This window comes from Amblyomma americanum, chromosome 2 (assembly GCF_052857255.1).
Source record: "Amblyomma americanum isolate KBUSLIRL-KWMA chromosome 2, ASM5285725v1, whole genome shotgun sequence".
In the NCBI taxonomy this organism is placed as follows: domain Eukaryota; kingdom Metazoa; phylum Arthropoda; class Arachnida; order Ixodida; family Ixodidae; genus Amblyomma; species Amblyomma americanum.
The window spans coordinates 86,661,296-86,685,545 of NC_135498.1; the positions used below are offsets into that span (position 1 = coordinate 86,661,296).

At 43.7% G+C, this 24,250-nt stretch overlaps 1 protein-coding gene across 1 annotated transcript; it reads right to left on the minus strand.

The window, feature by feature from the left end:
- Positions 1–79: 79 nt before the first annotated feature.
- LOC144118768 (techylectin-5A-like) lies at positions 80–24,077 on the minus strand. Its single transcript, XM_077651597.1, has 6 exons — positions 23,824–24,077; positions 23,441–23,598; positions 12,766–12,908; positions 8,800–8,905; positions 2,155–2,322; positions 80–428 (listed from the first exon to the last, which is right to left on the minus strand). Exons 2-6 carry the CDS (start codon positions 23,583–23,585, stop codon positions 118–120), a joined length of 873 nt encoding a protein of 290 aa, XP_077507723.1. The 5' UTR covers positions 23,586–23,598; positions 23,824–24,077; the 3' UTR covers positions 80–117.
- Positions 24,078–24,250: the final 173 nt, after the last annotated feature.

Consider the following 24,250-nt stretch of genomic DNA (forward strand, 5'->3'; position numbering starts at 1 on the left):
AAACAACACCCAGAAGTCCGTTTAAATTTCCTAAAAGCATGCAATAATCCAAAATGCGCTACTGTTAAAAACAGTGATTTTATTCGATCCTTGAAATGCGATCACGATAGTGTTCGGTTACTCAGAAGATCCAGAGATCAGCGTGCTTTTACGGTGTTGTACCGACCCCACGGGCCGTATCATCATCTTGACGCTGGGGTAGGAGTGGTGATGGAGACGCACGGGGTATCCTCGCACACTCCACTCGATTCCGTCTGCGAAGCTCTCATGCTGTCCGTTCAGGTTGAGGCCGTTCAGGTTGGCGGCATGGCATTTGCTGTACCACCAAGCACCGCGGAAGCGAACCGCACACTTTTCGGGAGACAGGTCGTTATCCCTGTCGAAGGTAGAAAAGCTTCGACCGTTTCCGTCGTTAAGCGCGTCCCAGCCTGAAAAGCAAGAGGAAGCAGTGAGTTGAAGCTCGCCCGAATTGATTGAACTGCAACCATCCAGACACATCCATCATATTATATGCGAGTGCCTTCACTAGAGTGATGCAAGGAGGGCCATCAAAAATACTCTCAGACAGCAGGATGGACGCCCTCTCTATGAGGAAACTATCGTAGGCGCCAGGCCGGACCTAACTTATGACTGGTATACAATGAAGGCGGTTCTCAGGTTTTTCAGTGAAATAGGCCTAAATTCCCCGCAGTGCCACTTGCGTGTGCCATGCGCGCCTACGCGGTGTAGAGTGCGGACCACACATGTGCATAAGCGTTTGTTCCGGGGCATGTGTCTGTACTTTCAGCTTTTTGAGCAACAGTGCGCGATGTGAGCGCCCACCCGTTTGTGCCAGGACGTCAAAGTATGCAGAACCCTTGTCTGAAACCGTGGCCTGTGTGTGTGTGTGTGCGTGTGTGTGTGTGTGTGTGTGTGTGTGTGTGTGTGTGTGTGTGTGTGTGTGTGTGTGTGTGTGTGTGTGTGTGTGTGTGTGTGTGTGTGTGTGTGTGTGTGTGTGTGTGTGTGTGTGTGTGTGTGTGTGTGTGTGTGTGTGTGTGTGTGTGTGTGTGTGTGTGTGTGTGTGTGTGTGTGTGTGTGTGTGTGTGTGTGTGTGTGTGTGTGTGTGTGTGTGTGTGTGTGTGTGTGTGTGTGTGTGTGTGTGTGTGTGTGTGTGTGTGTGTGTGTGTGTGTGTGTGTGTGTGTGTGTGTGTGTGTGTGTGTGTGTGTGTGTGTGTGATACATGCCGTCTCGAGAGATGAGTGCCGCCTAGTGTGTGTGCAGTCTCCTCTAATCCACTGCACAGCAAGCTGTTTATTTACTAAGACATCATCCCCCTCCATTTGTACCCGCCCTCCTCTTACTTTCCCCAGTGTGGAGTAGCAGGCCAGGGTCACATTACAGCCATCTGACCCCTTCACCCTTCCTTTCATTAAATTAATTTCTCTTCCCCTCTCCCCCTTATCTGGAATTGCGACAAATGTTTCATTCGTCATGTAGTACTACGCTTCAGGCGTGCAAGTCTCTCGTGCTTCTTATTCTCGCTTACGAAAATGATAACAGTGGTGAACAATGGTTCGAAAGAGTACAAGCAGCCAGGAGGCATTACGTCTCTACCCAACTTAAATCTACAACAAGCTTGAACCGGATATCTCATACAAATGAGCTATGTCGCTGGCAATTTCCATATAAACTGAAGGTAAATTAAACAAATGCCAGCGTCAGTACTTCACGTTCTAACCTAATTATGCAACCAGACGTAAAAAATTATTTTAGTTTTCTGTACTGTCAGTGCATGTAAAACGATTTTTAAATATCCCTTTCTCACCCTAGGAAAGCAAGTGAAATTATATTTATATTTAGATAGTAAAAAAAGATAATGTTGATCGAATACAACTTTTGTTTGAATTTTCGCCTTCAAAACTTTTCCGCTGCTTGGTTTTCCACAGCTTCTCCTTCAAGGTTCTTCCCCCTATCTAGATATCTAAGAAATTTGCCTTTTATGTTAATTCTTGAGTCGGGCAATATCTTTGCCGAGGATAGCAGTATTGAGGAAAATAAATGTAAAAACTAAAAAATGAGAAAATAAACAAAGTGTTTGCAAACAGCACGCAGCATTGACGCGTAGCCATCAGCATCTTCTACATCATTAGCGCCACAGTTTGTTTTTCAACGCACCGTTCGGTCCCAAGAACTTTCCGAGTTGCAACTTGAAGAGGTTTTGCTCGTCTTCAATCCTGACGCTTTCGTAGTCGACTGACTGGCTGTCTTCTGTGCTGTTGCTCAATACCACTCGCAGGGTCATCTGATCCGCATCTGATGTCAGCGCGTGTAGCGCCTGATTACCTGCGGTCAGAAACTTTAGAGTAAAAAAGTGCTCAAAGTGTTCATAGGGGGCGGGGGGGGGGGGGGGGCGTAACACCATCATCACTGGTGAAAAAAAAACTCCATAGAAACGACTACTCATAACCCATTACAAAGTGCAAGATCTGTGCACGCCTCGCATGCGAAGAAATGCTAAAACTGCACTCAGAATGTCTCTGGGAATTGAAAGCCAGCGCTGTCAAGCTTTTTGGACTATTGGTTTTATGGAAAAAAATGATACGAAATATTTCCAATGACATCGTGAAAACGTTTCAGATGTGGTGCGTGTCCACATAGTTAAGTCTTTTCGATGTATAAGACAACTTGGATAAGAGCTGAAAATTACTTCAAGATGTACCATGAGGCAGTTGACTTTTGGAAGGTAACAAATACTTGGCAATTTTTCAACTTTCTTCTTCGCCAAACGCTTTTTGTTGAAGCGTACACCCGCCTTTATAAAAATGCTAAGAATACAAGGGAGGACTGTCAGCAAAATATAAAGGGGAACTCAACGGTTTAGTTGATAGTTCAGTATTACTCAGCACGCAAAAATATTTTATTCAGTGCACTGTTATTCATTTTCTGGCACCTGAATCAAGTACGACATATTCGTCTGACTGGCATACCAGGCGTGAATGCCCAAATTATGAAGAAATCAAAGACAAAATTCATCACCTCCATATTCTGCGCGATTATGTACCCCCACTCAAGCGCCAACACCCGAATTTCGTTTCTACTAATAGAATTTGAGAAATCGGGCCATCGCCAATTCGCAACAAATATCACTTTGTTAATTTTGTGCAGCTGGTCTGAATCGTGTGAAAGGACGCGTCGAGTGCTTGGAGCTAACTGTTAGGTCTAGAGAAAGTAAATATTATTTTTTTTGTCCAACAAACGACATCCCATTTTACGTTTTTCAGAAGATGAAAAAAGTCAATTGTCGACGCAGCTGGAAGTCGCACATTTGCACCCCATTTTTCTTCCCAGACCTTCTTCGCAGTGTCTATAAACATAATAACAGGATAGCGCGGGCATTGGAAACGTGTTGACGTTAAACATTTTGTGCAGACTCCATACAGTAATCATTATACGGCGTAGAAACGACAGGTATACACTCGGCGATAGAGGTTGAAGGTGGCTTAATTCAAAATATCCCTACGTTGCGCAGCTGCTTCCAACAAATGGGGTGATTTTGCATAAACGGAGTCCACAGGTTTTCAAGCAATAATTTTTGTCTGATTTTTTGGTTGGAATATAAAATTTGCGCCTTGTTGGAGGTACCCGAACAAATTAGGGATGTTGACTGTGAGAGACCAACTAAGATACGAGCGCTGAACAGTACAGCACACGCCGTCTCACAGAAGTGCAGACTTTTGGTTAAGAAGGTGAATACAAAAAAAAGTGTAAAACTTCAGAACACATCTCTTTAAATCTTTCTGGACGCCTGGCGTGCCATTTCTCAGTAGCAGATGCAGTATTTGGTGCTGTACCATACAACTTATCTTTCCTTCGAACTCGTCAGCTTCAGTGAACTTATGGACATGCATACCTGAACAAGCCTCAGGACCGCACATTCCAAATTCAACGACGATCGTTCTTAAGGTAGCGGTAACTGTAACTAAGGAATGGGGCCGTACACATTAGGGCTACTCTGGCATCACGTTAGCGCCGCAAAATGGAGCTAAACGCATAACAAATGCGGTCTTAGAGTTTCATTTCAAAGCATTTAAAACGCATCTAGTTTAGTAATAGTTTATGGTTTATGGGAGTTAGACGTTCCATAGCGATTCAGGGTATGAGGTGCGCCATAGTGAAGGGCTCCGGAAATTTCGACCATCTGGGGTTCTTTAACGGGTACTGACATCGCAGGGTACACTGACCTCTACAATCTCGCCTCCATCCAGGTGCGACCGCCGTGGCCGGCATCGAACCCGCGTCTTTCGGGTCAGCAGCCGAAGACCATAACCACTAATCGATCGCGGCGGGTTCGCTAGTTAGTAATAAACTCTATAGTTCTATATTTCTTTCCGGTACGAACTACGCTGCAACTTTAATGTGCATTTTTCGGGAAGAAACAAGGGTTCCGGAATTGTTTATTATTTAGTTTGGGTCCTTAGCAAAAGATTAATGGCATTTGTTTGGCTGGCAACCAAATCTTTCGTCATTCTGTAAGGGAAGCTGAAATCCTTTTTTGAGAATTCAAGATTATTCAAGAATCCGAATCTATGAAGCTTCAAGGTAAAACCTGCGAAATGTTTTTGCACTGGCATTTGAAATGATGACGTAATCGTCGATTAAGCTGCGACAAGGTTGAGAATTGTCTTCACTGCGTTCGGGAATGCGGGGAAAATAGTAGGGACAACATTATTGCCGAAATTTCACTTGTCCGCTGTCTTCGTCTGTATGCTTCTCTGTATCGTCCGATGACGCCAAACAACGTTTCGTGAGCTTCACCTTTGGTTGTGCTGGTTTTCTTCCATGAAGCAACCGTTACTTCGCTGGAAACGAAGCGCCAACATGCGTCACGTTATTATCGGGGCCTCTGCGGCATTGCTGTAACTGCAGAGTAGCCAGAACGCTGACGCCGCTTTATTCGGCGATTACTCCACCATTTCAAATGCTAGCGCAAAACGATTTCGCAGGCTTTACCAGCACGTTACGCACATTCGGCCCTTTTAAACTCATCTAATTCTAAAACCTCTTCAGTTGCCCTTCAGAAGGGCTAATGGGAAGGGGAATGGAGGAAATGATTTTACTCTAGCATCAATGAAATTCCATCTTTGAGGATGTCGGGAGATCTGCTGGATCCCTAATTGCTTGTCTTATCGCCGATGCAATCACGCAAACGCTCCTCGTGAGCAGTGAGGTATGAGTGTAGATTGAAGCGCAGTCGTAGACATTGAAATTGATGTTATTATAGGCTCGCGCACGGGAACTGGTATCTTAAAAAGAAGGATACCTGCAGATTTTAAAGAGGCATATTGTGGTGGCAAAGCCCATGTGATAAGGGGATAGCGGGCAGACGTCCCGTTTGAGACATTTGTGTTGGACATTGGCGCACCTCGCCTGTGAAGGAAGACGTCGTTTTGCCAGAACGCGCATTTCCACAAAACTGAGGAACCTCAGAAAGAGCGTTATGGGCCAGCCGACGTATCAGCTTGTTTCCGGCAATTCAAGCGTCACAAAGAACCCACACAACTAAAGCAAGTAGGCCTGCGTGCCAAGTGTTCATGATAGGTCACTGCGTTCTCGTCGGGGACAGTGAGAAGTTGCAGAGCGCGCACGCCCAGTAGCGGTTCATTCGCAGTGGCATGCAATGCTACAGATCCCAGTGTGATAGCGCCCGCTTGAGATATTGCTAGTAGCAGAATCAAACTGCTCTAACTGTAAGAATTCCTCAACACGTTAATTTGAGTACCTGTCAACCTATCCAGTTAATCCTAAGTTCAGTATGAGTAGCCCTTTTATCTTTACTTAAATTCTACTCTCATACTCAAATTGAAACATCATATACATATGATACAATCGTGCAAATAACAACACAAATATCTAACATCAAAATTCACAATAAACCAACAAAATACGCTCACTTTCCAAGCACAAACACCGCAATACTATCACATTTACCAACGCAAACTGCCTCAAACTCTCAGACCACCTTGGGAATATTCAGATATATCACGAACGTAGCTTCAAGCCATTCTCACAACGACAATAGACGCATATATACAATGAAGCGAGTGACACATGGGTTACTGCCCGATTATTCCGAAGCCAAAACCTATTATTAACTGCCCTCATCACTACATAGACGGGGGAAAGGGCACTTATTTATTTATTCAATTATCTTAAAGGCCCTCTAGGAGAGGATTTCCTTCTTATACTTACTTTTTCAGATCAGCCTTACTTACAATCATCGCTCCAATACTGAAAAAGACGGATTCGCTGTCATAATTTTCTCTCAGGTAGCCACTACTGCTTGTGCATATGCAGCCCTCAGTATAGTTTTCTTTCATGTGATATTGGCTGTGTCAGCATCAGGAAAGCCCGGGTTTCGAAATTTGTTGTGCGGCACTTGTTGCTTCGATTAACCCAGCGAAACGGGAAGAACGAGAAACGACATAAACGAAATAAGCCCATCTTCCACAACTATTGGTCATTAGTTGTTCTGTCTCCTTGACCGACCTCTCCTCCTTTCCTCTGATTAAAATTTCTTTCTCTCTCGCTGTCTTCTTAATCAAACTAAATGAAAAGCTTGGAGGCTAAATACGTCAATTTTTTACGAATATACCGTATCTTTTGCCGAAAACTACGTCGGTAAAGTTCACTAATTTTGTACCCCATCATATACGGGAGCAATCGACGAATACATGCCCCTGTCCGACCATAGCGACGAGAAGGATGAGCTTAATGGAAGGATGCGTTTGCACTTGAAACAAAAATAAATAAAAACTAACTTCGCTCCAAAGTTTGCTTCACGAAGGTAGGGTTTATATCTATTATCATATTATCTTTCATTATTCCTAGAATATTTCTTCTATAGCGCTTGCAAGTGAAACGCATGCCCTTGAGCTTGAACCCCATATGCAATACGGAATGCTTCAGTGGCCAGAGCTAATACCTGTGCTGCACGGGTACGTTCGAAAGGCATCTGAGTCGAATGGCATTCGAGAACTGGAATGGAATTCTGGTTCTACAGGCTTCGCGGTGCTACATGGCATTTTCCAAATGCTTTCCAAAACTTAACCTCATTTTCATTCTGCAACGACAACGGTGGCGGTCACTGCAGCCACACTAGTCCCACAACGGCACCATCGCGATCAACAGCAGCACATAATTGTAGTGTGCACATATTTTAGGAGTAACACGGACAGTTGAGCGAGTTGGTACATCATTTTAAAACTTTCGAAAGCGCTGCTACGGGGGACACCAAGAGAAAGAAGACGAAGGACAAGCGCTATTTTAGGCTAACGACACCGAGGAATCCGATTAGCGAGTGGTCAGCCTTCATGACCTCGGCAGGTCGGAGGCTGAACGAAAACTCCATGCTGGTGAGGCGACGGTGTGAATATATTCGCCCTTGTTTCTGCCCTATCCTACTGGAAACAAGCCAAACTAGGGTTACACTCCACATGTGCTCACTTGAACACTCACCAGAGATAAGCGCTGATTAAATTGTTAAATTCTAACCGACGACGACCTCCTTTCGTGCTGACTAGGCCTAGCAAGTCCGCAGGGCTCGGCCTGCGATTTCTGTGGTTGCGAAGAGCGAATTCCCTACTTTCAGCGAATTGAAATCGACATAGAGTGTAGTTTTCCCAGCAGTAACCTGAAATCGACTTTTGCTTATATCGCAGGACGCGTCCACAACGAACGAGAAGCTCCGGTGTGACCCAGTCTGCCGAGCAGTGCTTCACGGCCAGAAGCAGTAATCGCCGTCGCCAGCTTGTGGATAGAAAATTGGGCTGTTTCAATGAACGCGAACGTTCACTGAATGTACTTCTGGATAAAGCGGTTTAAAATAAACTCCTTGTAATGTCGGGGGAAGCCATTACAATTAGCGAGAAGCGCCGGTCCTACGCGATGTCAGCAACCCGGCTGTCAAGTGTTTCCCACGCGGGCGATCGGATCGGCGCTTGCCACAAATCGTCGCACTTAGCAAAAAGCACGGGTACAACGCGCACAAGAGATAAGAGATTATTTATTGGAAATCAGGTGCAGAATGCGTTTTCTGTCATACAAAGTAGCAGTACCTGTTTGTACGCAGCGATTTAAAGAAGAGTAGACGCTCAGTCGTCCTCATTGGCTCTGTCCAGGGGAAATCTTACGCACGCGTGATAAATGTTCAGTGGCGGTGTATTATCTTCAAGCCCTCACTTATCGAGTATACAACCTATTTTGTAAACAACCATCACAAAAAAGCGGGCAGCAGAACTTGAAACAAACAGAAACGGAGCCAAAAGCAGTCGCGCGGCACGGCTGTGGGCGGGGCGAAAGGACGGCGAATCAAACCATCAAGCCATCTAAACTGAATGCTGTTGAAAAATTCGAATGACATTCAGTTGGAAGACACTCCTAACGGCCATGTAGCATGCTTACATGAAGTGGGTCAGTTAAAATCGCATAATAAATTGCCCCCCAACGCAGTTTGTTTAACGCCGCGTGCCACTTAAACACTTACGAAAATGCCATACCATGCCTGTGAGGCCGCCGCACGTACTCCGTCCTGTATTTTAATTTCCATGTTCTTTCACTGTCACTTTCAGCTCGCTTCCCATCAGGTTCCCCCCCCCCACACACACACACGCACACGCACACACACACACTCACACACGCGCGCGCGCGCACTCGCACACACGCACAAAGGTTGCCAGGAACTCAATAGTAGTGGCAATGGAATTCCTGCGGAGGAATAGTTGTGTCTTCTGCCTTCTCAGTTCTTGACAATAAAGATCTTACCGATCCAGTATTCATTTGCAGGGTCACCGAATCCATTGGCATATTCGGTCCAGTTCCGGTAGAAGTAGAAAACACTATTTCTGAACTGCCCGCGACGCTGCACAACCTGTGAATGAAAGCAGCAAAATGGAAAAAAACTGTGACTCTGGGCGTCGGCAGGGGGCAGGACACATAAAATGATCCACATTTTTTTGCGAACACATTTTCTCACTCTTTCTTCCGACCGCAAAGTTGCAACCTTTCTCCATTAAAATTCTGCACGTTTCGACGGGGCACTGTGCCTCTTCAACAGAAATACCATAAGGTAGGTGTATGCTGCATAAAATACTATCTCTCACGATATAAATATCGATATAAATTCTAAGCGCCACTGAGTTGTGTGTGCGTGTGCGTGCGTGTGCGTGCGTTTGTGTGTGCGTGTGTGTGTTTGGTTTGGTTTATGGGGGTTTAACGTAGCAAAGCGACTCAGGCTATGAGAGACACGCGTGCGTGCGTGCGTGCGTGTGTGTGCGCGTGTGTGTGCGCGTGTGTGTGCGCGGTGTGTGTGTGTGTGTGTGTGTGTGTGTGTGTGCGTGCGTGCGTGCGCTTTCCGTCTTCAGCCATATGCCGTAAGCGGAAAGCGTCGTTCGTGTCGTTTTCTGATTTTTCTTTCCAACAAATGCAATAATAGCACTGCTCTACGTGATTCATAGTTACGAAACTCCATGTAATTCAATTTTCAGAGTGCTTCAATTGTTGTGTTCAATAGATAGCAAATTTCGTTTGACAGCATAGGTGAATGCGTGCCTATAACGTGTCTGAAAATATTCTGCTTAGCCATGCTCAGTTCTCATGGTACTACCGAAAATACGGCTCCTCCGTTAAAAAAATACAAGTCGCACACGCAATGCTCAAAAAAAGCAGCGAGGCTCCAGTAAATAAGATGAAGAAATAAGCATTATAAATCGATTAAATTTTGCCGCATACACATTATTACGGATAAGCCAATATGTGAGAAAAATGGGATTAAGCTGTCCTCTAGCGCACACCCTATTTCTGACTGGGCATGTTCCTGAACTCCCGGGGTAGATATCGATAAGTAAATATTCGAAATGCTAACGTCGGCATCGGGGGCATATCCCCACCGCAAAGCATAGCAACTTAATGCAGTTACTAATAGGAGGAAGCTTCTAAGCGCGGAACCAGAGGTGTCGAGCAGAGCAGTTGAAACCTCGTTTAAAATCTCTAAAACTTGTTGAATTTTGCATGTTTTTAAGAGAAAATTTGGTTCCATGGCCATCCGTATGTATTACGTATTTTTATTTATCGAAATCAACGCCAGCGCTTGGACAGAGTACCCTTCTTCTTGAGGGAGGATGGTGCCTCGCGACGTTTTCGTTAGAATTTTGTAGTGTATCTCAGCTTCTGCTGTGACAAAGTTTTTGAAACGTTCCTTGAAGTTTTCTATATAAGTTATTGTGAACGTGACGAAAATCTAATAAAAATATTGTGTCAATTTGAAGCTAAAAGATAAACATATTCCTGCTATGGCGCCTTGGGAAGAGTACATTTACAAATAAACTGTTGCAATCAGAACCACGACAATTTCCCTCAGTGTTTTTAATATGTGTAGTATTGACTGCTGAACTTTAACTGCCCATAAATATCACTTTTGCAAAGAAAATTTTCAACTTTGACATTCAATGTATGACACTTTCTTCTTATAAATCATTTATAAAGAAAACTTGTATTCGTATCTTCGCTTTTCTGATTCGGTAGATGAAATAGTCGCACCATTAAAAAAAAAAAACCTCGGTTTCATTGAATTTTTGAACGTTTGACGTGAAAATGTTCTTTAAATACACGAAACCAGTTCGATAACCAGAAATTCGTAACACAGCCGCATTCCTAAAGTGCGCCTGGTGCCAACCCTTCAGGATTGTTTATTTGAACCGGTTTATAAAGCCATTTCTGGCACATTTCTTCATCTTGTACCTCTTCTTGCATTCGGCAGAACCACGAAAATATACCTTTTATTATCAGGTTGTTGCCCATGCGCGGCTAAGCACCACATTAAAAAATGCATCTGGGATAGCACGTTTGTTTGCTCAAAACACTCATTTCTTTTACGCATTTGAATAAAAACACTCCACCACTGTTTTTGCAATATATTCGGAAAATACCAAGCAGGTGTGGCAGGTGTTTAAACTCCAGAATTCAACCTGCGCGACTAGCAAAATAAGTGATAAATTTTTAACTCTGTCAAACAGTGAAGTGCAATAAAAATAAAGCTATTTAAACATAAGAATTTATGTTCCGAAAATGTTTTATGAAAATGAAGTCCGTTTGAGGCCATCATTTCTTTCATTTAATAAAAATATCTATACGAATGCATCCTGTCTCAAATACCGCTTCATTTAAACAGTGAACTGGCATGGTTGCAACCATTTAAACTATCTTCCAATGTCCATTCGAGCATGCCGTTTGAGGACAAGCTCCTTAGAAATATTTTAAAAGTGCAAAGTAAAAAAATACTCTTGGGACCGCTTTGCCTACCATCTACACTAAAAGCCGGTGCGCTTGAGAACAGCCGTACCTTCTTTTTACTCTCCTATGGGCTATTTTGTGTTAAGAATGTTTATCTGCATCTCAATACGCATGTTATCACATAATGCTCTTTAGAATTATGTGTCAATAAATGCTGCTGCTTAGATCGTGCCATAAGTGGTGACACCGTGTCCCCATGTACAACCCAAATTTCATCTCCCATTTCATTTCCAAGAGGGGAGTCAGGCGGGCCAGTTGGTTCATGACAGAAAGAATTCAAAGCGCTACAGACGGCACAAGGTGAAAAAGGAGACACAACACACCAGCGCTACTAACAACTGAAAGAAATTTATATATTTTTCATGTTTTTACGCAGTGAGCGTGCCAAAGGGTATATATTCCTCTTGTAGCAATAAATTTCTTTCAGTTGTTAGTAGCGCTGGTGTTCTGTGTCTCCTTTTTCACCTTGTCCCGTCTGTAGCGCTTTGAATTCTTTCTGTCATTTCATTTCGCACACCTTCAGCTGTTCTCTATGGTTTAAAAGGAAACGCCAGGATACCGTGAGGCTTATATCCCAGTTATGTTCTAGTTCTCCATTTCACACTTCGCCATTCGGTGGGCCGTGTCATTCTGCCGCTAGTACCGGCACCTGCAGAAAGAGCCACTAGGCGATAAGGACAAATTACGCTGAAAATAAAAGATACACCACATCATATTAATCGTGTGAAGGCCGGCAAATCAAAAACGCGCTCTCGTATAACCTTACGTTTTAATTAGGACTCTAGTACCTTTAGCAACCCGAAAGCCGCCCTCATTCCAGACGAAATGTATAGCACTTGGTATGAAATCGAAGACACCGGCCAAGAGGCGTTTTGTCGTATGCAGTTCAAGAAGCGACAATGTAAAACATCGTCATTGACAACTAGTGCGTTCAGTGACAACAAGCCTTTGCATACAAGACGAGCCATAAAATTTTACCTTTATTTTCCTTGTAGAAGAAAATTTCACAGCATGCTGAACTGTTAGTCTTTTTCTGAGCAGAAATTCATTTATATCCTTGTAAATGCATACATAGCGCAAGCCTAATACATTTAAACAAAGAGGGGCATGCGTTTACAATACAGCTCCAAGGAAAGAATAGACTTTTCAGTTTCACGTTGTCCGAAACGTGGGAGACTAATATGTTCTGAGGTGGACCTACCAGGAACATGGTGCTGCAATAGGCCGTTCAAAATCACTGCGATAAATATACGACAAATTCTCCATAACGGGACCATAACAGGACAAAACCAGAAGAGCCGAAAATGGGTCGATGAACCAATTCCGCATTCTAAGGATGCGTAAGCAATTGGTGCAAAAGTATACTCTCTGTGGTTACCTTAATTGAAACACATCGAACCTCTTATGTGCCCTCCTACTATCTGTGGACAATGTCCTCACCGTCCAGCCTCCTCCGTCCGTGTCCATGTCGCAGTAGACTCTCTGTCCTGATGAACCTGCAGCCTTGTGGAACACGGTGTACACTCCGCTCTCTCGTTGACCTCCGTGCAAGAGATCACTGCAGTGCCGAGGCTGAATGGAACCTGGAAAAGAAGAGAAGCAGTTCATCATCATCAGCAGCAGCAGCCAGACTGCAACCACTGCAGGGCGAAGGCCTCTTCCATATCTCTCAATTAACCCTGTCCTTTGCCAGCTGCGCCCACCCTATGCCCGGTAACTACTTAATTTCATCCGCCCACCTAACCTTCTGCCGCCTCCTGCTACGCTTGCCTTCTCTTGGAATCCACTCCTTTACCTTTAAGGACCAGTGGTTGTATTGCCTTCGCATCACATACCCTGCCCAAGCCCATTTCTTCCTCTTGATTTCGACTAGGATGTCATTTACCTGCGTTTGTTTCCTCACCTACTCTGCCCGCTTCCGGTCTCTTAACGCTACACCTATCATTTTCTTTTTCCATGGCTCGCTGCGTTGTCCTTAAGTTAAGCTGAACCCCTTTCGTTAGCCTTCCACGTTCCTGCCCCGTAGGTGAGTACCGACAAGATGCAGCTGTTGTACACTTTTCTCTTGGGGGATATTGGTAAACTGTTATTAATGATCTGAGAGAACTTGCCATATGCGCTCCACCTCATTCTTATCCTTATAGTTATTTTCCTCTCATGATTCGGATCAGCTGTCACTACCTGCCCTAATTCTTTTACTATTTCCAGCACATCGCTTCCAATTTTGAAATGCTGTTTCTTTGCTAGGCTGTTGAACATTACTTTTGTTTTCTCAATGTTCATTTTTAGACCCACAGTACTGCTCTGTCTGTCTAACTCATTGATCATGATTTGCAGTTCATCTCCTGAGTGATTCACCCAGGCAATGTCATCAACGAATAGCAGATTATTCAGGTATTCTCCATTAAATCTTATACCCAACTGCTCCCAATTCAGGCCTCGGAATACTTCCTGTAGAAAGGTGGTGAATAGCGCTGGCGAGATCGTATCTCCTTGCTTGACGTCCTTTTTTATTGGATTTGTATTGCTGACTTTATGGAGGACTATGGTTGCTGTGCAGTTGCTATAGATATCTTCCAATATTTTCGCATAAGGCCCTTTTACACGCTGATTCCGCAATACGTGTAAAGAAGCTGAGGTTTCCACTGAGTCGAATGCTTTCTCGTAATCAATGCAGGCTGTATGTAGGGGATGTTTATGTTCTGCGCATGTCTCTATCACCTGATTGATAGTGTGAATATGATCTATTGTGGAATATTCTTTACGAAAGCCTGCCTGATCATTTGGTTGATTAAAGCAAAAGGTTGCTCCGAGTCTATTAGCAATTACCTTAGGAAATATCTTCTAGGCAACGGACACTAAGCTGATCGGTCTGTAATTTTTCAAGTCCTTGGCGTCTCCTTTCTTATGTATCGAGATAATATTTGCGTTCTTCCAAGCTTCTGCTACGGTCGAGGTCATAAGTCATTGCGTATATAGGGTGCCTAGTTTTTCTAGCACAATTTCTCCTCAGTCCTTCAACAGATCTGCCGTTACCTGATCTTCACCAGCTGCTTTTTCTCTGCATTGCTCCTAAGGCTTTCTTTACACCCTCTTTCGTTACTGGCGGGATGACACTTTGCTGTGCGCTACAGTCTCTCTCATTAACGCTCTGATTACATTCACTACTGTATAGATTTGTGTCGAATTCTTTGGCTACTTTAACTGTCTTATCTATATTGCTGATGACATTGCCCTCCTTGTCTCTTAACGCATACATCTGATTTTTACCAGTGCCTAGTTTCCTCTTCCCTGCTTTCAGGCTACCTCCGTTCTTTAGAGCATTTATGGTGCACCTGTCGAACTTAAAATGTAAAGAACTGAAGTATGCCACCCGTACTGGTTTCACAGGGTTCGTGCCGAAAACTCGAACGAATTATGGTCGCCAAATGCTTTCATACACTCTTCCGTGCTCATTAAATAAGGCCTCTAAATTTATGTACACTTAGGTACACTTAGGTGAGCACTTCGTGCAACTGAGATTTGTACTTATTATTTGTATCTTCTTTCCTATGTGCTTACTTGCCGTTTTATTTCATTTCCATATTCAGGTAGTGATCCTGTTATTAATGTAATCATAATAATAATTGGTAATATTATTACATTAATAACAGGATCACTACGTGAATATGGAAATAAAATAAAACTGCAAGTAAGCACTTAGGAAAGAAAATACAAATAATAAGTACAAATCTGTTATTAATGTATTCAGATGCTGCAGGCAAGTGTCATTGTAGGGTGCGTCGACCCCTGTCAAGCCTTCTCTTTGGCTTTTTCTCGATGCACCCAACATCCTCAAGATGTTGAATAAATTGAATTGAATTGAATGCTTGATCCTCTCCATATTGAACTTCTTTCTGTCGGTTACCTTGCGCTTATTTACTAACTTCGATGGCTCTGCTAGTTTTATCCTGTCTGTAGGGTTAGACGCTCTCGTTCTTTGGCGTTTCTTAATCAGATCTTTTGTCTCCTGAGATAGCTTGCCGGTATCCTGTCAAACCGTCGTACCGCCTACTTCTACTGCGCACTCCGCAATGATAGCTGTCAGATTATCGTTCATTGTATGGACATCAAGATCGTCTTCATCACTTAAGGCTTAATATCTGTTCTGCAGCGATATACTGAATTCCTCTATTTTCCCTCTTATCGCTAACTCGTTAATGGACTTCTTCACTAGCGTCTTTAGTTCTCCCCTCAAGTCTAATCTAATTCGAGACCTTACCATTCTGTCGTCGCTACAACGCACCTTTCCGAGGACGTCCACATCCTGAACGATGTCAGGTTGAGCGCATACTGTGAAGTCTATTTCATTTTTAAGCGCAGTTCCAAGTTACGCATGAGTAACTGCTTCTTTCTTTTAAAAAATATAAAAATGAAAGAAGCAGTTACTGATGCGTAACATGGAAGGGGGCTTAAGTTTCGCCCTAAGAGTAGACACCATAGCTCCTGTTCCTCCTTCTTTCTCTTTTTATTGATTTTCGTTCTTATTTCTCACCGATTACCACAGTACAATGACATTACTGATAACATTTATGATGAGAATCGCAATTACAGATCGCATTGCCGATTACTAATCACCAATCAAATTTTCGCGCCACAAAGCGTTCACTTGGTGCCCACCCGAAAAGCTTGAGACAACCACTCTTTGTGGCATAGAATTTAGCTTCCATGGTGCTAGACAAGGACTACTTCAAGCAGCGAGTCAAGATACCTATTGAATCTTGCTTGACGATCTTGTTTGTTTGCAGCGAGGGAGCTCTAGATGCTTAAGCAAGACGTTCGTGGTTTGGCTTTTAAGATCCGTTCCACGAGGTCTTATTTTAAGCACGGTGAGGACGAACGGTTGCTTGAGAGCCATTATAATTTGCACGAACAAGGCTCCAGTCTTGTGCACTGAGGAAATCGCCACTGCTAAGTGTCGTCTTCAAAAGTTTGAAACGGTACGCATTAGTGTGGCACGTGTATGATCCTGCAGCAATTCTGCTTTGTGCCCTCAGGAGCCAATTTGACTTGCTTTGCTTGGTGAGCGTCACCTGGTGACTGCCATGCGAGTCTCTGAGCTCTGCTGTGGTGGTGTCCCGGTCAAAAGTACAGATGCAATAGTTAATGAGTTTGCCGGTCACTAAGCCTCTTTTCATTTTGCTGTCACTCCAAGCATGGGTGATGACGTTCATGTATCGCACTGGCTGTCTATGATTACTCCGCTCTCTGATAATGAGTGTGCAGCAATAAGTTGTCGTTTATCGTTGGTCATTTACCAAAAGAGTAGATACGGAGACAGTACTCGCAATCTGATTCTGAGCCACTTCCTTTTTGCTATGCAGGCACTACTTGCATTTTTTCTGCCGTGGCTATCAGCCACTTCGTGCGGCCTGATATTCCATCCTTCAGCATTACCGACAGTGGATTTCTACCACGCCTGCGGGTCTCGCGAGGTGCTTTCTTCGCATCCTGCTTTCACACCCTATCTGGAAGCACTCGGCCCGGTAGAACTCGCCTGCCAACCACCTTTCCGATCGACAGCCACATCATCCTCAACCAAGTACTTAAGAAGTCGGGATGAAAACTTCCGCTTCAGTGGACACGGCGACAGTACTTGCAATCTGGCTCTGAACCGCTTCCCTTTTGCTATGCAGGTGAGTACTGCCCTTCCTTTATATGCCAAGAAAAGTAATAACGTCTGCTTAGTACTGTTCCCGTGTCCCAAAGTGCTGTGCGAGGTTTTTTGTGAATGTTTTTATGACCCTTTTGCTGTTGCGTGCGGGTGATGGGGAGAGCAACCCTGGGCCCCGAGCAAACGCTCTGGTTCGCTCCTAGACATTGAATCTCTACCCTCTGATCCCACGGAACAGATGAAAGTTATTTTTCAGTTGCTAAAGGACGCTCACACTGGTTCCCTGCAACGTTCTGAAGCTCAGACGGAATTAGCTGCCGACGTTAAGGTTATCAAAAACGGAGAGAAAGTCTTTGAAAGAAAAATCAATGATATTAAGAACCGCTTAGAGCTGCTGGAGAAAAACTGTAAAAAACATAGCAGAGCTCAGAGAGGAAATTTAAAGCATTCGAACTAAAACAGATGAACTTTCCACGTAGGTCAGGTCATTACAATCACGGCAGGATGAGCTTGACGACTGATCGCGGCGCAGCAACTTAATTTTCTACCGCATACCAGATGCTGAAGCCTGGCAGGACACTGAGGAAAAACTAACTACTGTTATTACCTGCTGCTTTTCTGACCCCCTTTCGCCCCATGCTATTGACCGCGCGCACCATTTAGGAACCTTCAGTACTGACAAATGTCGTCCGGTCATTGCGAAATTTGTGAATTTTAAAACGAAAGACTTGATCCTCTCCAAGCGCAACAGCCTGAAAGAAAGCAAGGTCACACCGAAGATTATACAGTCGCAACACGTCTGGCATGTAAAACGCCTCTCAATTTTGAGAAAAGCCAACCTGATTCTCCCACCCACAAGAAGATCTACAACAAGTTACTTATGAACAAGAAATGTTACATGTAAGATTCAAACACAAACACCGTAATTAACATTGATGCACGCAGCGCAAATCCCAGTTGGGCCTATGCCGCCAGCTCGGATCCTAGGCATACAAGAGGGGCAGTGGTCAGGAATCCACAGCTTCAGTATCGGTTCTTTTACTAACATCAGAAGCGTTCTTAACAAGTATAACTCTCTATCATCAGCTATCGACACCTGTTCCGCTAAAATCGTCACGTTAACAGAAACTTGGCTCACTGCACGTGTTCGCGACACTGATGTGTTTTTCGGTGCTCTTCGTATTTCGTTCTTCCGCTGGGATCGGGGCGCGCTGAGAGGTGGCGGAGTGCTTCTCGCTATTTAAAATGATATGCCATCATAATGCATACACCTCTAGACTAATCTAGAAATATTGTTAAGTGCCGACCAGCTGAAGAATGAGGCGAAATGAGCGATGGCAATGAGATGATTTAATGGCAGCTGGCCTAGCGCGAGCGCTCCGTCCCGTGCCACTGCCAGCTTCGTTGTCTCATCTTCTTCTTCGCAATACTATCGTCTGCGCTGACTCTTAATCACCTGAGAGTAGTAATAGGTGTATGCTACCGTCCACTTTCCTCGTCGCCTGCGTTTAGTGATGCACTTTACGATGTTATTATTATCGTCGCAACACGCTTTCCTTCGTCCCCACTATTCTTGTTGGGGGATTTCAATTTTTCAAAAATAACATGAAATACTGACTCCCCTTTCATGTCCTCGTTCTCGTCTCAAGGCCGGTAATTTTTAGATGTGTGCTCAGTATTCTCGCTAGTGCAATTATGCACACAAGCAACTAGAATAACAGACAGCGCGGCAAATACACTAGATTTAATCTTGACAAATAGATCTGACATACCCTGACCTATTACATACCTACAGAGCATCATCGACCACTTGCTAATGCAGTTTGACGTTAACCTAGCCGCTCCGAATACTAATAGGAAGAACAAAATTACACGTGACAGCAACAAAGCAAATTTTCAGGCCATAAACAATGAACTGTCTTCTTTAATCGATGTTTTCTTTGATAGCTTTGATAGCCGCAGTGTTGAAACTAACTGGAGCATGTTCACAGCTAAAGTATCCCAACTCACTGAACAATACATTCCTCAACGCGCTGTTACCACCGACTCAAACACTCCCTGGTACAATAATCACATTAAGCGTTTATCTAACAAAAATAAACGCCATTACCGCGTCGCAAAGCTCTCGCCAACTAGTGAGCGTTGGGCTTCGTATACGCCGGCTTCCAACATGTATGTTCAGGCGCTAAAAGACGCTAAAAACCACTTCCACTAACATGTTCTACCCTATATGGCAACTACCAATGTGAAAAAACTCTCTCGGGTCATTAATCCTTGCACCAATGATAGCATCGCTTTGTCTGACCCATAAGGCGACCTCATTGCTTCCGAAATTTGCGCGACGATTCTAAACCGCACATTCACTGACAACTTTACAGCCATGTCTGATGTACATATACCTGTAACTCACCACTTCAACGATGTTTCCATGCCACCTATAGCTGCTGCTACGTCTGGTGTCGATAAGCTTATTGATGGACTCATTGTTAATTCCGCTGCAGGTTATGACTGCATTAGCCCAAGGTTTCTAAAAAGCACTTCAGCTTATTCTTCCATTATACTAACCAAACTTTTTCAGCAATCGCTTGACCAATCAACGCTACCTACTGGGCGGAAAATCGGAAAGGTGGTTGCAGTCTACAAATCCGGCATCAAAGCATCCCCTAGTAATTATCGTCCCATATCCCTTACCAGTACTTGTTTCAAAATGCTTGCACATATTATATTCACCAACTTTGTTAACTTCCTCGAATCTAATTCCTTTTTTACGTCTGTGCAACATAGTTCTGCGAAATGCAGTTAATATCGTTTACACATGCATTGCATCGTATTCTAGACTTATCATCACTAGCTGACTGTATATTTCTAGACTATTCGAAGGCTTTCGACAAGGTATGTCACAAACATTTACTGCACAGACTGAAACAACTGAATATTGGCTGTAACTTATTGAAATGGATTGAATGTTTTCCACATACTCGCTCACAATTTATTTTTGCTAACGGTTATAACTCCAGTTTTACCGACGTGTCTTCCGGGGTTCCACAAGGTTCAGTTCTCGGACCCTTACTGTTTCTAATTTACATGATCTTTCCTCTCTTGTAAGCTCTCATATTCACGTATTCGCTGATGATTGCGTCCTTTTTAGAGAAATAACCAAGGCTAACGACATTACATTACTTCAGTCAGACCTCAACACAATAGGGAGCTGGTGCAAAGATTGGCTGATGCCGCTAAATATTAACAATGCAAAGTTATGCGTCTATCTAGAAAAACTTGCACCCGGCCTCATTATTACATCTATAACATTTCGTTGGAATCAGTCTCGTCATATAAATACCTAGGCGTTCACATTACTTAAAATCTTAACAGGTCCCTTCATACCGAGAACATTATTAAAAATGCTAATCGCATGCTAGGCTGCTTACGTCGCATCTTTTTTAATGTTCCTTCGAATTTGAAACTATTGCTTTATAAAACACTAATACGATCTAAACTCGAGTATGTAACACCTGTATGGGACCCTGCTCATGGCAACTTAATTAATGATCTTGAGATGATGCAAAAAAACTCTGTACGTTCATGGTTGCTAACTACAACCGCACAGCGAGTATAACTACTATGAAATATGATATCTGCCTCCTAACACTGACATCGCGTTGGAAAGTGTTTCGTATCGCCCTTTTCATCCCGCTCTATGTGATCACCTTATCCCCCAGCCAATTTATGTATCCCGCCGCATTGATCATAATCACAGAGTCGGAGTTGTGTCACGCAACACAAAATGCTTCTCGCAGTCATTCCTTCCGCGAACCTCAGGTGACTGGAACCCCCTTCCCGCCGAAGTTACTGGCATTGTAAAGTATGAGCAGTTCCGCGTAGCACTGGCTAGCATTGTATATTCTGATGCAATTTTGAACATTCTTGTAACGATCTGTATTTTCTCTTTTTTTTGTATATTTACCACTCCACATCTGTAATGCCACTAGCCCTGAGGGGTAATGTAAACAAATAAACATAAATAAATATTCTCTTCATACCAAAAAATTATGAAAAGGGAGAACTACGATTTGCCATTCGCTACAGAGCAATAACGGTTTCTAATGTTGATAATAAGATTTTCGCTAATATCGGCAACAGGTTGCAATGTCTACTTTATTTGGACGTTATCAAACAGGCGGCTTGAGGGTTCGGTCATTAAAGTCTAATCTAAATGTTGTACTCGCGGTGTTGCAGTATTGCAGTGACACTCATGAACAACTAGCACTCTTTAAATTTACCTCACAAAGGCGTTAAATCGCGAGCACCATTTATTTTTTTTTCTCTTTTAAATCATGTCAATATTGGCTCAATTCTTTCTTTTGGGATATGCCGTTGTTGCAAAAACTCTTCCACGCGCTTTAGTGTTACTAGCTGTCTCTCTCAACCAGTCTGCATTCTGTCCTCGGTGAAACAAGGTTGGCACTGTCCCCGGTTCTCTTTGCACTGTATCTGGAACAACTTTGCATAGGTATTATGAAGAATAGAGCCTTCAGTGGTTTCCGTATTATGAGTCATGAAGTAGAGGTATCAGCTTAAACCGGTCACCTCGCATTTTTCTGCGCTGATAAGACAAGCATCGGTCCGCACGTCATCTGTTCCTCGCCACTAAAATTTATTTACTCCAAATTGTTCAAGGAACAAGAATCTATATACAGCGTTTGCACACTTTTAGCCACTTTTGTGAGCGATTCGTCTTTTAAATCTATGAGGCGTGATAACGTTTTCCGGCCTGTAAGCGCTGGCAGCCTTGGTTTAGTCCATCTGTATGTCCGGAAGTTAGCTTCACGTTTATTGTTTCTCCGTGACACTGCACACATAATAGTGCATGCATTATTGTACGTCAGATAAATTCACGTTTTACCGAACCTCATTGTGTCTTGTAATATATCTGACCACCCATGCTTGTTGGGCTTCATGCATGAGGTTTATTGGGCTTTTCGGTTCGTGCTTGTTCGTTTCTTCCCTGAATTGCTGTTTTCAATGTCGAGGAAACGGCTGTACAAGGATCTAATTTGTATGATCTTCCCTGCACCCATAGGCTGCTCTGTGTATTTGGTTTACCGGGACATGACGCACTGAAAATAGTACGCAAAAGAACCCTCTCGCCGTGTGCCAAGATATATTTCTATAAGCTACGTATCGAGAGAACGCCCGTTAAAACATGGTTAGTAAATAAAAGGTATCTTTGTGTCCACGGTAAATTGCTGCCTTTGCGATGTTCTAGAAATGATTAAACGTTGTTTCATCAATTACTAAGATACAATATTTCTTTGGGATATCTTTCAATGGACATTTAAAAAAAAGACTTAATTTGACACTGTATTCTGTACGATATCTCACTGCGCCGCCATTTGCTGATGAACCAATACACTTTTTTTTTCTCTGATTGGAACGCACAGCCTTTGGAAAACGCTCATGTTGTACCGACATTGTGAATCTGTTGTTTCTTCAAAACTCAAGTTCAGCGGAATAATTGTTCACCTAAAGCAATTGTATGCCCATTCCCAGTTTGAATCGGAGCACTTGGCAACCACTCCTAGTGCTGTGCTCTTCATTGCCTTTTTCTAGTGCACTGTGGCTTAGGTATGTAGTATTATGATGTAATAGTGATGTGCCCTATGTTGCGTCTTTTCTCGTGCTTAATTTAGGTATCTCATATTGAGCAGTATGTTTATTTGCGATTCTTCTCTTCTTTCTTTGAACATAGTTCTTGCACGTAGAAATTTGCTTTCCTCTAATAAATACCATGCTTACAAAAAAAAAACATCCCTTTGCGGCAGATGCGCTGCGCGCCCACCTCGAATGCAGAGGACTTGGTTCGAATCCTAATGCCGGCGATTTTATTTTTCCATTTAAAAGTTCTGGGAATATTGCCGCCTTACTTCCAGGGCCTTCCTCTCAATCTTAGGGTCACGGCGATGGCTTTTCAAGCGAATGAGCTGTATGCGCTATCGTGTAAAATCAAAGCATGTACCGCAGATGCACTGGTCCGCCCTTTTGTGTATGAAGCCTCAACAATAGTCTGGAATTAGCACCTGTGCCCAGTATATTTGCGTCTTGAAAACGCGGCACGCACTTGCACTCAATATCTTGCGAAATTAAATTAGCAAGCTGATCTTGATGCTTTAGGTTTTGAGCACGCTCCCTTCAACGGCCGTTTAGGCAATGCCCCGTCTGTGGTCTTCCTAACAATGCTACATCCAATTTTCAAAGAATGAGGGGACCAGCTAGCCCAGCACAAAGTTCCACTGGGGCCAGTATACGTTCATGAAGAGCCTACTCTATATCTAATCCTAGCTTTCGCAAAAACCTTGAGCAATTCTCCCTGACTGCTGAATCATTCCATCTTGGTGGATTCTAAAAACCAGTCTGCTTGGCTTTTGTTATGCATTCAGAAAAAAAAAAAAAAACAGCGCTTACTCTTGATGTCACCGAGTAGCTGCTCCAGCTCCCGTACACGTTCTTCCGCTTGCTCGATTGAAGGCTTCGCAACTGCTGCCGACTCCGCCACAGTTGCTGCAGCCGCCGCCGCAGCAGCGCACAGAAAGACGAGGCGATGTGGCATGGTCCTACGAGGTCTGGAAATGCATCAATTCACAAAAAAAAACACGAAGTATTGAAGTGCTGCTTGAAGATATTGGTAATTAAAACGGCAGTCACAAATGGTAGCTATGAAGTATTTCTAAAATTCTAGGCTCCTGTAGTGCAGACACTCAAGAAAAGCAACCAACTCAGATTTTTGCGAGCAGAAGGAACAGGGTGGAGAGGGTACGCCTGAAAATTTTCAAAGCCTTTAACCATACCAAGACTGTTGTAGATGCTGGCCGGCCGGGGTAAGCAACTTGGAGCAATGCAGCTTCTGGACTGAGCGAGGTGAAGCGCTGAAGACACGAGAGACCACTGGCAACTTTCGAATTTAAGCTTGTAAGCCAGCTCGGGCCAGACATGCACATGTTTCGTCACTGAATACTCATGCTTTTTGCTGGTTCACTTTTTTAGAACAGGAATGTCTCCTCTAAGACCCCTGTCGGCGCCCCCTGCACAGATACGTCTTCCTTCTGCCTTCCCCAAGTGCCTGACCCGTGGCGGCAGCGAAACCAGACGCTGACAGACGGTTTGTGTTGCTCTTTTGTGCCACAAGGACACCTCGTCCCGGGTTTACTTGACGTCTTCAGCAGTAAATCGTGCCCTCGGAGCCGTGGTAGAGACGTGCTGAGCGTGCGCCTTTTA

Bases quoted from the DNA above. Each gene is read 5' to 3' on its own strand.
- LOC144118768 (XM_077651597.1), bottom strand. From the start codon at position 23,585: ATGCCACATCGCCTCGTCTTTCTGTGCGCTGCTGCGGCGGCGGCTGCA. The intron at 12,909-23,440 runs GTAAGCGCTGTT...CTTCTTTTCCAG, and splicing joins GCTACTCGGTGACATCAAGA to GTTCCATTCAGCCTCGGCAC. The intron at 8,906-12,765 runs GTGAGGACATTG...TTTCATTCACAG, and splicing joins CGGACGGAGGAGGCTGGACG to GTTGTGCAGCGTCGCGGGCA.